The 15,394-nt window shown below is 37.3% G+C and overlaps 3 protein-coding genes across 8 annotated transcripts; all 3 read right to left on the bottom strand.

The window, feature by feature from the left end:
* Positions 1-57: 57 nt before the first annotated feature.
* On the bottom strand, positions 58-4,909 carry LOC147532634 (uncharacterized). 5 transcript variants are annotated; one of them, XM_086647831.1, is made up of 17 exons: positions 4,686-4,808; positions 4,452-4,498; positions 3,819-4,358; positions 3,467-3,763; positions 3,250-3,358; positions 3,016-3,147; positions 2,754-2,858; positions 2,529-2,612; positions 2,328-2,443; positions 1,864-1,965; positions 1,656-1,772; positions 1,123-1,179; positions 974-1,040; positions 829-882; positions 640-714; positions 515-550; positions 58-363 (listed from the first exon to the last, which is right to left on the bottom strand). In XM_086647831.1, the coding sequence occupies exons 4-17, from the start codon at positions 3,493-3,495 to the stop codon at positions 247-249; spliced, it is 1,200 nt and encodes a 399-aa protein (XP_086503957.1). In that variant the 5' UTR covers positions 3,496-3,763; positions 3,819-4,358; positions 4,452-4,498; positions 4,686-4,808; the 3' UTR covers positions 58-246. The 5 variants fall into 5 exon arrangements, with proteins under 5 accessions (XP_086503957.1, XP_086503956.1, XP_086503955.1 ...); XM_086647830.1 differs by lacking the exon at positions 4,686-4,808 and having other exon boundaries at positions 4,452-4,638; XM_086647829.1 differs by lacking the exons at positions 3,819-4,358; positions 4,452-4,498 and having other exon boundaries at positions 3,467-3,607; positions 4,686-4,909.
* Positions 4,910-7,098: 2,189 nt separating this feature from the next.
* Positions 7,099-9,050, bottom strand: LOC147532635 (elongation factor TuB, chloroplastic-like). The gene has a single exon (XM_086647833.1). It carries the CDS (start codon positions 8,815-8,817, stop codon positions 7,381-7,383), a length of 1,437 nt encoding a protein of 478 aa, XP_086503959.1. The 5' UTR covers positions 8,818-9,050; the 3' UTR covers positions 7,099-7,380.
* Positions 9,051-10,420: 1,370 nt separating this feature from the next.
* Positions 10,421-14,442, bottom strand: LOC147532636 (eukaryotic translation initiation factor 4B2-like). 2 transcript variants are annotated; one of them, XM_086648146.1, is made up of 3 exons: positions 13,061-14,442; positions 11,702-12,076; positions 10,421-10,778 (listed from the first exon to the last, which is right to left on the bottom strand). In XM_086648146.1, exons 1-3 carry the CDS (start codon positions 14,143-14,145, stop codon positions 10,754-10,756), a joined length of 1,485 nt encoding a protein of 494 aa, XP_086504272.1. In that variant the 5' UTR covers positions 14,146-14,442; the 3' UTR covers positions 10,421-10,753. The 2 variants fall into 2 exon arrangements, with proteins under 2 accessions (XP_086504272.1, XP_086504273.1); XM_086648147.1 differs by lacking the exon at positions 10,421-10,778 and having other exon boundaries at positions 11,698-12,076; positions 13,061-14,309.
* Between the last annotated feature and the right edge of the window lie 952 nt (positions 14,443-15,394).

Genomic DNA, 15,394 nt, shown 5'->3' on the forward strand with positions numbered 1-15,394 from the left:
ATTTGGTAGGAGTTTAATCTGATATTCCCACTGCGCACAAGCAAAATAAAGCTAGTATTTCTTTTCATGTTCAAGCTGCTAAATATCTAGTATAGTAATTGGAATCTGTTACATTTAAGGCTCAAAAGAGAAAAATTACTGATTATAGATGTCTATCTGTGTATGTATTTACGCGCTATAGTTTTTCTATGTTTCCGAAACAACTAATGAATCACAGTTGCATAAGAAACTTCTGTATTGTGTGCTCTAATTGTGCTTTGTCGAATTGGGTGGATCAATCCCTCGTTCCTTATAATACGCCTTCTCTGCATCAGCAAGTCGTTTGTTGAAGATTGCCCATTCTTCTGTACACCTTTCTCTGACCTGACACAGAAGATATCGAACTCAAGTTACAAAATTTCCAGACTAACACATGAATATGAAGATCGTTGTGACTCTGTGTGTGTGTTTGTGTGAATATGGAGAGAGCGAAAGGTGGGATAAAATGATACGAGAAGATAATGCTATGGCATACCCCTTCCCATGGTGCCTTCCCGTTCTTTGCCTCGCCCTGTGAAAAGCAGAAACAAGCAACATAAGGAGTATTGATGAAGAAAAGATCTTCCCATTTAGTGAATCGAATGGATAGATTCTTCTTACCTGGTTCCCGAGAGAAGGAACAGATTGATGAACAACCCATTGAGAGTCCACTACTCCGATTTTCTCATGAGCGGGCTGTTTTAAGGAGAACAAGAAATGCAACCAAGAAATTGAAATTAATTACAAAAACTAACAACTTTATGGCTAGTAAAGATAAAACGAAAACATCAGAACGAAAGGAGCACTAACCTCTACACATTTCCGAAGAGCTAAATCAAGACCCCATCCATGAACCAAGTCATTCTGATATCGTGTAAAAAATAGGGCATTAAGATGTGCACTTGGAAGGTTGAATAAATTAGAGAATAATGAATTAGATGACACTGTTCTTTACCTGAATCATATACCACACACATCGCCATGCCTCTCGAGAGAAAACTGGCGCCATAATCTCAACAAAACTGCAAGTAAGAACGGAAAAGGTGTAAGGTTTTGTGTCACAAAGTAGAAGTAGAAAGACTTTTGAAAGAATGGGGAACATACGCTGCACAAGGTGGCAATTGAGGGTCAGTGCACCAGCCAGGTTGCTCGGCTGTTTCTCTGATGAAAGGCAAAAGCAAAAAAAATTATCAAAGTTTAGGTGACCCTGTTTTCTTGAAAAATACAGAAAGGTTGAACCAGTAAAGAGTGGCTTGAGTCAAAGACTAAAAGCAATCTTGGTAAGCTCCAAGGTACCTGCAATTGGAAGCGGGAGCAGGACCCGATCGGCTAGGGATCAGAGATGAGTTGATCCCTGCCTAGTTGTGCCGAGTAACTCGGACGAGTTTTCACTAACAAGGAACTCTTGTATACTCTAATAATTCAAATCCAAGAATTCAAAGATTCACACTAACAAGGAATTCTTGGGTTTGGCACAGAACCGAAGCGAGCTATGCCTGATCGAGACCTGATGGTGGTTCCATTGATCCCAACTACTTAGTTTGGTACATGGGAGGCGGAGAGTTCAATCTCCCACATGTACCTTTTCACAAAAAAACATAAATGTGGAGTAGAAAGAGAATTTATGTCATTCTTACTTATGAACTTCAACATCACCTCTTCTCTTTGTCATTCGCCATGTTATCCCTCCATTATCTGGGTCTAAAGCAGGCTGCGATATACTCAATCCATGCTTCTTCACCATTTTAATGTATCTATAATGGGGGCAAGGAGAAATGATTATATTTACGAGTTTTTATTTCAAAGAGAACAGTATAAAACATAATACGTATAGGCTAAACTCACTCTTCTGCATCAAAATTCTCCACTCCAAGGTCTTCATCCCACATAAATATGTACTCATATGGTGCTACAATGTCAGGATGCAAAAACCGTTTGGCATACCACCTGGAACCAAATGAAAGAGTGTAGGTTGGAAAAAGAACGACTTAGAAGTGCTAGAGACGAGATTAAAAGTTACAAGCTCAGTAAGTTGCAAGCTAACATTACTAAACCAATTTGCTTTTGGGACCACGTTTTCTTAGCTTAGTCGATTTCAAATTTGGCATTGGGGCATTTTGAGTGAAGAGAAATGTATAATTGGTCAGGTAAGCGTAGTAATTGATCACGGATCAGCAGGGCTAAATCAACTTGGTTTTAAGGGGGAATGTTTTATTCTCGGCTTTATTCTGTTCATTTTCAGATTTTGGGCCTTCTTACACGGGGTTTTTAACTTGGTGACGTCGCGGAGTAATAGAGTAGTTTCTTACCATTTAGTTTGTTTTGGCACACTCACATGGATAGCTTGCTTTGACCACTCAAGCTCATCCCATTCACTCGTACGACCATCATAGTGAAACAGAACAATAGTAAAGTTACTCGAAAACTGTAGAAAAAACAAACGCAATAGGTTACAATTTGAAATTTTATGTTTTCTTTACATTTCTTATTCTTATGTAGACCTGGCTAACCTTTTTAACTGCTGCATCGATATTACTTTTCTGATCAAGACCAACTGTGAAGGTCACAAGATACTTTGGCTCGCTAGTTAAGTCCTGTAAGATTCAAAAGAAAGAAACTCAAGCTCCAAAGAAGCATCATCGTGGGCGACAAATTTAGCGCAACGATGTCTTTCTTAGTTAAGGCAATAGTAAATCAATTGTTGCATCTTTGATATAATGGTCAAATGCACACACCTCACTGGGCTTACCCCACAATCTTCGGAGATAAAAGTCCGATTCTGCTCTAATGATGCCAGGGGGTAGTCTTTCTGCACCTCGAGGATTTGTTGGAACCCACATCTACATCAGAATAAGGATGCCGGTCATTCTTAAGAACTTTTAGTTAAGGACAGAAGTTTGACATAGAATTACTATAAATAGGAATTCGCCTTCTTAGTAGTTGCAGAATATGACTAATGAAGCGTGTTCATATCAGGTACTAGCCACTGGTGTATACCTTAAATGTCTCGTTTGTATGGGTCGAGCTACTTTTGTTCTGGCCCGTTACAGTTGACCAAGCATGGTGAAGCAATGTTGAATTACTATCCATGAGACCAAAGGAAGAAATAAGGGTAGATGAAAAGTTGAACTGTCGATATCAAATGCAAATCAAGATAATGTTACCAAGTTAATAATCATACAGAATTTAAATTGGAAATGAGATTGCGAGATATTTACTTTAATTATTTACCTCAAGTAATGAAACTGGAAATGATATTCCTAGTAAGAAGCCAAAAAACACACCGATAGAGGCAGCTATAAATAACTTCATACTCTCGCTTGCTTTTCTTACTACTCCACTACAACCCAAAATTAATCGATCATAAAACGGTGAATTCAGAAAATATCCTTACAAAATCAAATACAAATTCTTACTATGAAAATAGAGGTAGTTGGAATTTCTTAACCTGCGGCTCAGGACTCCCATTTTACTCATGATCTTGTAACCCTCTGTAACGACAAAGAAAACTGCAATTTCGGGGAACAAGAGCTGACCCACTTTTCTTATCTCATCAACAATCAAAGCAAAAAATGAAGGATTATGATACCTAAAGCCACGACAACACCACCGAGCATAAGATGATACTTTTACAACTAATCAACTCCAAATATCCATTAAAGCAAAAATTTGTAAGAGAAGTTGTGACAACCCCAAAAAAGATAGAATGATAATTTTCTTTAGAATCGAAGAAAAGCAACAATATCTAGTAAAACCTTGAAGCGAGAACTTGAGAAGGTTATCATTAAGATATGAAACACAAGGCTAACCAATTTAGTTCTCCCAAGATGATAGTGGTGGCATGATCATAATTGGAATGATCAATTCTTCAGAGTGAAACCCCTCGTCTAAAATGCACACCCTCTAGCTCTAACTTGGAATAGACAAACAAGAATTGCTTTCCAGCACACAATCTCCTAAACCCTAAACATTTCCCACCTACCAATATCAATTACTTACAAACTTGCAAAACTAAAACCAAATATGGGTTTGAGCAGAAAACTATCACCAATTATCAATTCCAAAATTCAAACCAACCCAACTCTCATGTCCCCTTATACATCAAAACCCTTTAAGGGTTTATTTAGATAGTCATTACTTTGTTGTAACTCAGAAGAATGAAAATTGGCATTATAAGAACATTAAAAAGGATAAAGATATGATCATTAGAAGAAAATATCCACAGATTAACATGTAACTAATATAATTGAAACTAGGTAAGAACCCTTCAATCATGAACCTAACAAGATGATGTATTCACAATAAACATAACCAAGAAGACAGAGAGACCATTGGAGTACCTGTAAAGGCTGTAATCAATCAAAAGAAAAAAAACAATAGTCTAGATAAGAAGAAGAAGAAGAAGTTGAATCCAATGTAGAAAAAAATCTTACAAAGTTTTCTCTTCTCTCTTCACAGCTTCTCAATAAACCAAAATTCTCTATTAAAGAATTGATAAAATAGGATGTTTAAAAGATCAAAATTTGTGTTTCTTGGGTTGATTAGTATTTACTATTTATTGAGTTAGAAATAGAAGATACAAAAAGTCAGACTCCAAGGGAAAATAATATGAAGAGGAAGGGCTCCATAAAATCATAGTACTAACAAGGAAAAGGTCACAGGCCTACCTTTGGTGGTCACCAACTCTTTCTCTTCCCCAAAGTCTCAGGTTCCAAGTTTCAAAAATTATTCAAAGTTTTTTCAATGCCATTGTAAACTATAAAATTTTGACAGAATGTTTGTGCTTATTTGGTTGTAGTTAATCTTAAAGATTATTTTTTAATAGAAAAAGAACATCTTAGAGATTTCAGTATCAAAACTGAAAGAAAGTAAATGTGGTATCACCATTAATCATGATATAAATGTTCTTGTTCATAAATTAGGGCTTATTTGTGTCATTTCTTGTCCAAATTCCCTATTTCACTTTTGTAAACTTAAACAAGAATTCATTACATACATATTATATCATGATTACAATTGTGGACCAAGTCATTAGTTTTAGTCATATTATGACATTTTTATTTGTAAGAATGAGTTGGGGTCTACTCTTTCATGTCATTATGTTTGCCAAAAAAGTTATTTGAAAATTGCATTTGTTATTAGTTCATGAAAAAGTCAAATGGATCAGATGGCAACATTGGATGGATAGACATGAATCTAATGTATAAAATCTGAGGTTAGATTCAATTTAACCCTCAATATGCGACAAATATATCTTTTATATTTGTCGAACGTTCTAATTTTAACTTCCAAGACCATTATTTCGCCAGTCAAATTTGACATTCAGTATTTTAATTTTCTTTTTACTCTTCAGTTCAAAAGATTTTCCTCACTATCCTCTATCCATCATCTCGCGGGAAGAAGATGATAGTGGTGGTGGGAGGGATAAGAAAGAAAGAAAAAGATAGAGATTGCGTTTTTCTAACTAAGGTAGTTGACCGATGATAATTTTTTCGACGAAAGAACAAAGAAGAAAACCTTTTGAAACGAAATATATGAGGAAAAGAATTAATGTCTCTTAAGTTTGACTACAACAATATCATGACTTTGGGAGTCAAAGCAATATTGGACAAATATAGGGACCATTTTTTTAATTAGTCACACATTAGGGTCAAACTATAATTAAGGCTTAAATTAATGATCCTAAGGTATTTGACTACTTAAACAAAAGATTTTTTATGTCCATCTTGTTTAAGTGTTGTTTAAAATATTTGTTTGGACAATGTCCATGAAACCCATTATTTTTTTGAAAGAAAATTAGAAAAGAAAATAACCAAGATTCTCATTGAAGCATCAAATTAGAGTTGAATTGCTTGTGATGCTTCCGAAATTAGTAATGTGGTCATAAAACATTCAGGACAATCACAAGCTCTCTTCTCCATTTCACCCAACTTTCTTTCAATTTTTTTTTTGAAGGTCTTTCAATTTCTCTCAAATTTCAACACCCATTGAAATTTTGAAGAAAAAGTTATTTCATTGAATGAATTGAATTACAAGAGATCTCTCTCCTCGCTCGTATATGTAGATACAATTGAATTCTAACAAACTTCGTATGTAACTAACAAAACTAACTGTTTAGACACGTCAGATGAATCGACACATTGAACGACTGGTATTCCTTACAACCAACCTCCTGCAAACTCTCAGGATGGGGGAGACAATTTGGTATCTACTATTGAGCACCGTTACATATCCTCGAGTACTTTTCTCACTCGAGAAAGCAAATGAAGGGGAATATAAAGGTTTTGTTAAAATGTCAGCTACCTGATTTTGAGTTGACATGTGATGATGAATTGTGAGTTCCTTGTTTTTTTAACCATGCCCCTTGCAAAATGCAATGCAATCTCCCCATGCTTCATGGAATTATCAAAGATGGGATTGGCAGTAAGATAAGTAGATCCCTAACTGTCAAACCAAAAACTGGAGGTTGGGATTCTTCAATATGGAACTCTCTAAGCAATGATTGAATCCAGATACGCTTCAGTGCTAGACCTAGCACTGAAGCAATATGGAGCTTTATACCCAGCTTCAGTGCTAGACCTACCAACTATTTGTTTATTCTACGAAAACCATGATAAGAGTTTGGAACCCCTGAAAATGAAATGTCCACAATATTGATTTCCTATCATCAGGACAACCAACCCAATCTGCATCTGAGAATGCTTCATGATATATGACTGATATTGATCTAAAAAAGAGTTATACGTGACGATTAGAGCTATTTATCTGAAAAGAGAAATCGATGGTGTGTTTTGACATCATCCTAACTGAGTAGGAGATATCTGGTCAAGTTTAACTTGTCCCTTGCCTTTATACCCAAAGAACTAACTCTAAAGGCCAATATTCATTCTTGCAGTTACAAGGAAATAGAACCCAAATCTCACAAAATATTAAGTTCTTGATCTATCTCATTACTTGCAAGAATAAAAAGATACTTAATCTGCGTTTCTTAGAAACTCAAGAACGAATCTTGCATGCATATCAACCCTAGTTTAGTACAAGAACAGGAAGGAAGAGGAAACCCGAAAATGGAGAAAGTCATTTGAGACAACAAAAGCATCATTAATTCTCAAGCACAATAACGGGTGTCTACATTTATCGAAAAGCAATAGAAGTAAACAAGAATTACATGAAACCATCACTAGTTCATTGCTCAAGCGAAAAAACTAAGATTACTGCAAAAAGAAGAGAACAAGAACCTGCAAAAATATATGACAGTGAATTTCGGAAGCAAAATATAAGATTAGAGACACTCACAGTGTACACTTTCGAAGATCAAGACCCAAAATTGATTCAAAAGATTTCAAGAATCAAGAGTGGGTATTACTCGACGATTTTCTGGATAACACCAGCACCAACTGTTTTACCACCTTCTCTAATAGCAAATCTCATTCCTTGCTCACAAGCAACCGGCATTATAAGCTCAACAACCATCTTAACACGATCGCCAGGCATAACCATCTTCGACTCTTCATCTTTATCGTTCATAATCATAGCAACTCTACCAGTAACATCAGTAGTTCTCATATAAAACTGTGGTCGATAACCAGCGAAAAACGGTGAATGTCTTCCACCTTCTTCCTTCTTAAGAACATAAACAATTGCTTCAAATTTCGTATGAGGAGTAATAGTTCCGGGTTTAGATAAAACCATTCCTCTTTGAATATCAGCTTTTTGAATCCCACGAAGAAGAATACCGACATTATCGCCTGCTAAAGCTTCGTCTAAAAGCTTCTGAAACATTTCAACACCAGTAACAGTTGTGTTTCTAGTTTCTCTTAATCCAACAATTTCGACAGTTTCACCAATTCTAACAGTTCCTCTCTCTACTCTACCAGTAGCTACAGTTCCACGACCCGTAATCGAAAACACATCTTCAACAGCTAAAAGAAAGGGTAATTCAGTTTGTCTTTGAGGAATTGGTATATAACTATCAACATTATCCATAAGTTGATAAATTTTATCTACCCATTGATCTTCTCCTCTTTTTATACTAGGGTTTTTCATTAAAGCTTCTAAAGCTAATAAAGCAGAACCAGAAATAATAGGAACATCATCACCAGGAAATTCATAAGATGATAAAAGTTCACGAACCTCTAATTCAACTAATTCGAGAAGTTCTTCATCATCAACTTGATCTTGTTTATTGAGGAAGACAACCATATTAGGAACACCAACTTGTTTAGCTAGCAAAATATGTTCTTTAGTCTGAGGCATTGGGCCGTCGGCGCCGGAGACAACCAAGATAGCGCCGTCCATTTGAGCAGCTCCGGTAATCATGTTCTTGACGTAATCAGCATGACCAGGGCAATCGACGTGAGCGTAATGGCGGTTTTCGGTTTCGTATTCGACAGTGGCAGTGTTAATGGTGATACCACGAGCTCGTTCTTCAGGGGCAGCGTCGATTTCATCGTATTTTTTAGGAGCACTGTTACCCATTGAAGCTAAAGCCATGGTGAGTGCAGCAGTGAGAGTGGTTTTACCATGATCGACGTGACCGATTGTTCCGATGTTAACATGGGGTTTTTTCCTTTCGAATTTTCCTCTTGCAGCTCGAACAGTCAGTGAGCGGTGGCTCCGTCGTGGGGTAATGGTGGTGGAGATGGAATTTGAAGTCAACCAGAAGATACTGGAAGGGTTTGTGAAAGAAGATGAGAGGAGGGGAGTTGATGTTTTTGTGGGGAATGAGGGTTTTGAAGTTGAAAGTGATGAAGATGAAGAAGGGAGTGTGAAGAGGATAGTAGATGAAGCAATCGCCATTGAAATAACTCTGTGTTTATCTTGTATACAAGGTGTTTGAGAAAAGAACACAGAGAGAGAGAGATTAGGGTGTTTTTAGAAGTGAAGAAATGAGAGAGGAGAAGGAAGTGAGAGAGGTTTTGTTTATCTGTATTGTCTATTGCTCAGAGAAAAAAGAGATAATAACTTCATATCCATTCATGTTCTATCCGTTTAGGTTTTTGCCCACTTGACTCTTTGAGAACCTGCATTTCTACATTATCCTTAAATTGCTGGGCAAATTCCTATTTGGCCCCTAGCCTATGATCAATATTAAATTGTAATTAGCTCCCGCGCTTTAGGGAAACAAGAAAAGGATCGTGGACAAACTGCCATTATCGACGACTTAACTTTTTTTTTCTTAAGATATTGGAGAGGAAGGGGTATGGTTTAGGGTGTATTGACCACATCTTTTGGTGTACTAGTTCCTTACCTCGGGGCCAAATTCGTTATTTGACAATAAAACCACGACAAACGTACCTGACGCTATTCTTACAATAACATCACCCTCGGGCAAGTTATTTCGCAGAAGTGCTAGTATGAGTCAATCTACTTTGACTCGTTTTATAGTTTACACACTTTTGTATAACCTATTGCCGATTTATGTTAATGCATTCACTATTTATGTGTAAGCGAGGTACATGCAGGATCGGCCTAAGCATTTGGGAGGCCCCAAGCAAAGTTAAAATTTGGGACCCTAATAAAGTGCAAAGTCGAAAAAATAAATAAAATTTCTAATGATATTTAGAAGAAGAATCGAACCCCTGAACTCTTACACAAACCCATTCTCTTATCCACTAAGCTACAATTTAAGTCATGTTTTAAATCTATTTGAAATATAATTATTATTTTCAAAATATCATACAAAATCCGAAATTTGAGGCCCTTAGCTTTGGGCCCGGGGCCGCTCATGGGTACATGATATACCCATGGATTTGCCATTTCTTATCTAGAAGGGTAAAATTTCTTAACCGCCACACTCTCTCTCTCTCTCTCAAACTTTGACTATGTTTCTCTCTTTATTTTCACTATTCTGGCAAAGGAAACCTTTCCCTTAGCTGGGAGAGTAAAGATAGAGAGAAAAAGAAAGACAGGCTTGAGAAGAGAGAGAGAGAGAGCGAAAATCCTCAATGCCCCGCAAAGAAAACGTACAGAATAGCGAAGTCCCCAGAAATGAAACATATCCAACATTTGTCTCAAAAGATAACCCAAATTGTCCTGCAACTAATTAAAGCGTGACATTTCTCGAATCAAAAAATTATGAACTACAGACCGGAGAGTGAATGACAAGAGGAGATATTCGACTGTGAAAATTGCATATGGAAGGGGAAGATGTTAAGGTACAAAACCATCTCCTTTTTATTGGATGGTACTTAATAGTACCTCTAGTGATATATAGTCAAATGTCAATAGAGGGAGTTAGTGAAATTGATTAAAACAAAAGGGAGCAAGTAAGGGTGTTGTTAGTTTGATTTAGTTTAAAAAAAAAGTAGAATAAGGTTTAAGAACAATAACGAACCATAAACACTTAAGAAAAGATTTCATAGAGACAATTAGTGAAGGAAAAGATCAGACACGAGAAAACGAAAAGAGTCACGAAGTGTTATCTTCAATGGAAGAACAAGAATCACTAGAGTTTCTATCTCTAGAAATAATACAAAGAGTCTGCCTGCCTCAACATCACAGGATTAAATCATAGTTAAGAATTCCAAAATTTTACAGTATCAGAAAGTTTAAAGAATAAATCATAGAGAAGATGCCCGGATGCTTTATCCTCCCTTTCGCTGAAAAAAAATCAAGAACAGGCAAAGATACTGTGAAATAACATAACAATAAAAAACAAATAACCCAAACTTATTCTGTTTCTGCTCTGGTCTGAAGAAGTAGATTAATCTTGATCTTTTTTTCCCACACAACTCTACCATTTCCCGCTGGATCTGGACCTGCCAAAGCAACAAGATTGCAGAAGCATCAGTACAAAGTGTTGGCGTTGTTTGCATGAGACCTAGACTACAGTGATCATGAAAAATGCTGCACATTGAGTTGCATTTGAGCAGCATGATCATGGTCCGAAATTCAAGTATGGATTACTTTCTGATCTAAAGAACTACCCCGAGGCTGCTCTTGCGTTTTATACACAACTACCATAACAAATTTTGAAATATAAGCCACACGCTGTATCCGCGGAAGTTTTGCATATATTTACCCATGCCTTGGATCCTTCTACTAGAGGAACCAATTCTTAGTTAGAGCTTACATAAAATTTGCAAAAATAGGGTGCCAAAATTTGTAATTTTATGCTTAGGCGTGTTCGCAATTTTCACATCCCACTTATACCGCGTTGGCGTTTATGTTAGTAAATATCAAATGGCCTAATGCAACAACCTAAGCACTAATGTTTAACGATATTGTCCCGCTCAACGTGTACTCGTGAAGAGGATTTTGTTCTTGGTGAATGCTCTATGAGCGTCTGTTCAAGCTCAAGCTGAATAACTGTTGAGGCCTTTTGGGAGGGCTCATCACGAACAAAAGCATGTAGACATTGAGATTGGGTCTGGGTGACAAAAGCGAGGACAATGTCAATAATCGCTCGAGCTTGGGTCCTTACACCTAAATTCTAGTTAGCGCAAACAAATTGGATAAAGTAGGGAGCGAATATCTTTAACCATGTTCAAAGCTGAAAATTCTCACGCCTTATTTTGCCAATTCACATAGACTACCTATAAAATAGTGTGATAGCTCCTAAACAAAACAGAGATCTGTAGAAATCCTAAGCGTGAAACTTTTAACATCAGGTTGCTTATCAATAAAATCCAACATAACAAGAAGCACAGATGAAGACATAGAAGAATGAGACTATAGTTACCTGTCTCTGTCATTGTTGGCAAGAAATCCTCTTTCTCTACCACCCTGAAAAGATCTTCTATCATCTCCAGGTCTAGCCCAAACATCAGCTCCACGTGAACGAGGCCTGTCCATGAATTCTGTATTTCTCGGTTCCTCTACCAAGTCAGACTGCGAAGTGGTCCTATTTGCGAAGGAACCAAACCTGCCTGCTCCAGATCCAGGCCTTTCAGTGTTTTTCTGGCCAAAGCGTACTTTGTCATCTAGATCACGTATAAGGAGTTCGAGTTCTCTTTCTTTACTAACTACCAACTCATTTACACTTCCTTGCTCTCCACCTTCCTTCTTTAGATAGTTTATCTCCTCTTTCAGCAACCTTTCTTCCTCCGTCTCGGGCCTGAAATTTTGCCCATCAAAGATATCATCAGTTATCCGTAAGACTTAAGCTCCTAAGATAAGAAGATATATTCAAGATGCAGCATAGACGCCTAGACGGGCAACCTAATGTGTGTGCTAAATATTGTAATTGAATAAAGGAGTATTTTGTCAAAGTCAACGAAATATGTTAGTTTGAGGGGGTAAACTCAATTACCAACTAGGGCGATGGGATAATTTTAGAAACCTCAGTTTAGTACTCAAGTTATTGGTAGATCAACAACTACCCCACCAATTGTGTTAAGAAGAATAATATTTTCATTTCTTCATCTGACATAAACAGCTCAACCAAGCCTAAAGAAATTTGATTTACTAATTTTTGCCAGGGTTTCTTCTCTCTCTCTCTCTCTCTCTCTCTCTCTCTCTGTTTTCTTTCTATCTCATGTTGTTGTTGTTGGGTTCTTCATTCTTGATGATTTTAATATACCCACTTCTTCTTTTGGTGTTTATATACAGTTTGTAATCACTTCTTTATCTTCCCTAAAGTTCTAATCAATTAATTCCAATCTTAATGTGTGTGCTAAATTTTAAGACAAATGATATTTTCAAAATAATTAATATAGAAACCAAAAGAGTGAAAGACATTTCATGTTGATCTTAGTAAAACGATCAAACAAGATTCAAGTTATCGCCTTTAACAGATAATTTGCAGATGTCAAGATGATGATATCATGATAAAATTTTCTCAATATCAAGCGTCGGGTCCATATACACCTACTACATATTTATGTATCTCGAGTACTCATCAGAATCGAACGACAATCAAATTACAATTACATCACAAATGCGCCTTAGTAACGACATCCTAAAAATTACTTAGGAAAACGTTTAATAGTGCTACTGCTACCTACCAAAAGCTTGTAATTCAGCAATGCAAGAGTTTCAACAATGTCATCATATTTTTCTTCACTACAAAATTATGGAAACAAGGCATTAAAACACAAACCTGTCAACTCGACGATGCTCCAATTCCGAATCGATCTTCCTCCAATCCTTTCCCTTCTCCTGCAACAAAACTTCTCGAGGCTTGGCATCTCCGAAAGGATTCACCTTCGGACGAGCCCTCGGTTCTCCTTCTGCTATCGGGAAAGCGGGACTTTCAGGCCGGTTAGAATGCGAACTAGTTGGCCTGCTAGAATGAGAACTAGTTGGTCGACTCGTCTTCTTACTCTCAATCTCAGAATCCTGTTTCCTCCAATCAAGCCCCTTTTCAGCTAGAATCTCTTCTCTAGGTCTTGCTGCACCAAATGGACTAGGCCTAGTAGATTTTACAGGTTCATTCTGAACTAAATCCCCTTTTGGTCGATCTAAAACAAGTCGAGGTCTTTCTTGAGGAGAATCCCTAGAACCAGAATCAAAGTTGGATGAAGATCTAACAGGAACTGGTTTTTTCCCAATTGTCCAATCACCAATGTCATCAGCCCTAGATCCACCTTGAATTCCTCCTCTACCACCACTACCAAGAGAATCATATCGATTTTGCCTTCCAGTTTCCATTGAAGGAAGACTCTTTTTCCCCAATTTCCAATTATCAACCTCATCAGCTCTAGAAGGTTGATCAAAATCAGAAACCCTAGATCGTTCATCATCAAAACCCCCATAAGATCTTCTACCAGTACCCCAAGATCCCTCACTACTTTCATTTCTCTCTCTCATCCTTCCTTGTCCACCAGAACCACTAGAAGTACCATAGGATCGGAAACCACCACCAAGTCGACCAGTCTCCATTTCTTCCGGTGATCTTTCTTTCGGACCTGTAGGCAATCGGAGCATCTCATCTGTCGTTAATTTCTTTGATTCCGATCGACTTGCTCCACCAGGTCCGACATGGGTACCGACGGTAAACTCAGATAACGACATAGTCGTCGCCTTCTTCTTCTTGGGTTTTGCTGTAATTGAATCCTTAAGACTTGGAAAACTCTGAGATTCATTAAATTGAGAAGATGAAAGCTTTTGCCTTTCTTTCTCTTCAGCATCTTCACGTTCAGCTTCGGCTGCCCAAGCACCAATTCCTCCCCAAGGTTTCGACATTTTGTTCGATTGGAGAAGGAGATCTAATGGGGAAATGAAATTTCCTGAAAAAAGAAAAGATTTTGGGAATTGGAAGAGGAGTAAGTGATTTGCCTTGTTACGGAGAAAATTAGGGCTCCTTAAAGGGACCCGAGTTCTCCTGAAATTTGCAAGAAGATTCAGATCTATGTAAAAGACTGATTGTATAGGCCGTTTATTTATTTTCGTTTTCTATTTCTCATTATTGTATATATAAAAAAGAAAAATTATTTTTGTTTTTTAGAAGTGACAAGAGTCATCGTTATATGACATTAGTACATCAAGAAAAAGCGATATAAAGATGTATCTTCATTAATTGAATAAGCACTCTAACTAGTAAAATTGAGACTTATTTGTACCAAATTAACGGGTTATTTATACCAAATTAACTGGTTATTTATACTAAATTAAATAAATATTAGATTTGTATTTGCGTAAGATTGAATTTGAGATCTTCGTGTTGCAGAGTGATGGTCAATCACGACATCAAAAGTGGTGGACAATTTTATTTTTGTTACAGCATTAGAGCTCTGAAAGTACCCCTCCAGAATTACGTCTTCCCCAAATAGTAAACCTACTTTATATTTTTGGCCGCTTTGAGGAAATCAAAATAGTTTCCGGGGTACAAATTTTTGAGTGAAAACAAATTTTTTTTTTTCTTCTTCCAAACACTGATTATTTTCAGCTTCTCCCATCTTCTTCTTCTCACACTTACACCATGAACTCCGACGACCTTCATCATAAATTCTGGCGAGACCCTACAACACCTCTTCTTCTTTCTCACTTCTCCATCTCTTCTCTTTGCTCTCTCTCTGCTCTCTCTCTCTCTCTCTCTCTCTCTCATCTCTCTCTATATCTCCGGTGAAGGGAAGGAATCCCTTCGCCGGAACCCTAATTTCCAAACGAAACCGATCTGGTTTCTTCTAAAAACCAGAAATCCGACGAAGGGGTTCCTTCCCTTTGCCGGATTTAGAGAGGGACAAAAGATAGTGAGAAGAAAGAGAGAAAGAGAGAAAGAGAGAGAAGGGAGAGAGAGAAGAGAAAGACAAGAGAAGAGGAGATAAGAAGTCACCGACCGTCGTCGAGCTTCCGGCCGGCGACGCTTAGGGTGTGTTTGGTCTATGTTTTTTTAGATTTTCACTATTTTTTGCAAAATTATTTTGATTTCCCCAAAGTGCTGGCCTATTTTTTTGCTCAATGGAGCCTACTCGGAGCTCCATTAAGAACGGTG

The sequence above is a fragment of the Eschscholzia californica genome, unplaced genomic scaffold (genome assembly GCF_041429995.1).
Source record: "Eschscholzia californica isolate CP2 unplaced genomic scaffold, dmEscCali1.0.p SCAF_6, whole genome shotgun sequence".
NCBI classification, from domain to species: domain Eukaryota; kingdom Viridiplantae; phylum Streptophyta; class Magnoliopsida; order Ranunculales; family Papaveraceae; genus Eschscholzia; species Eschscholzia californica.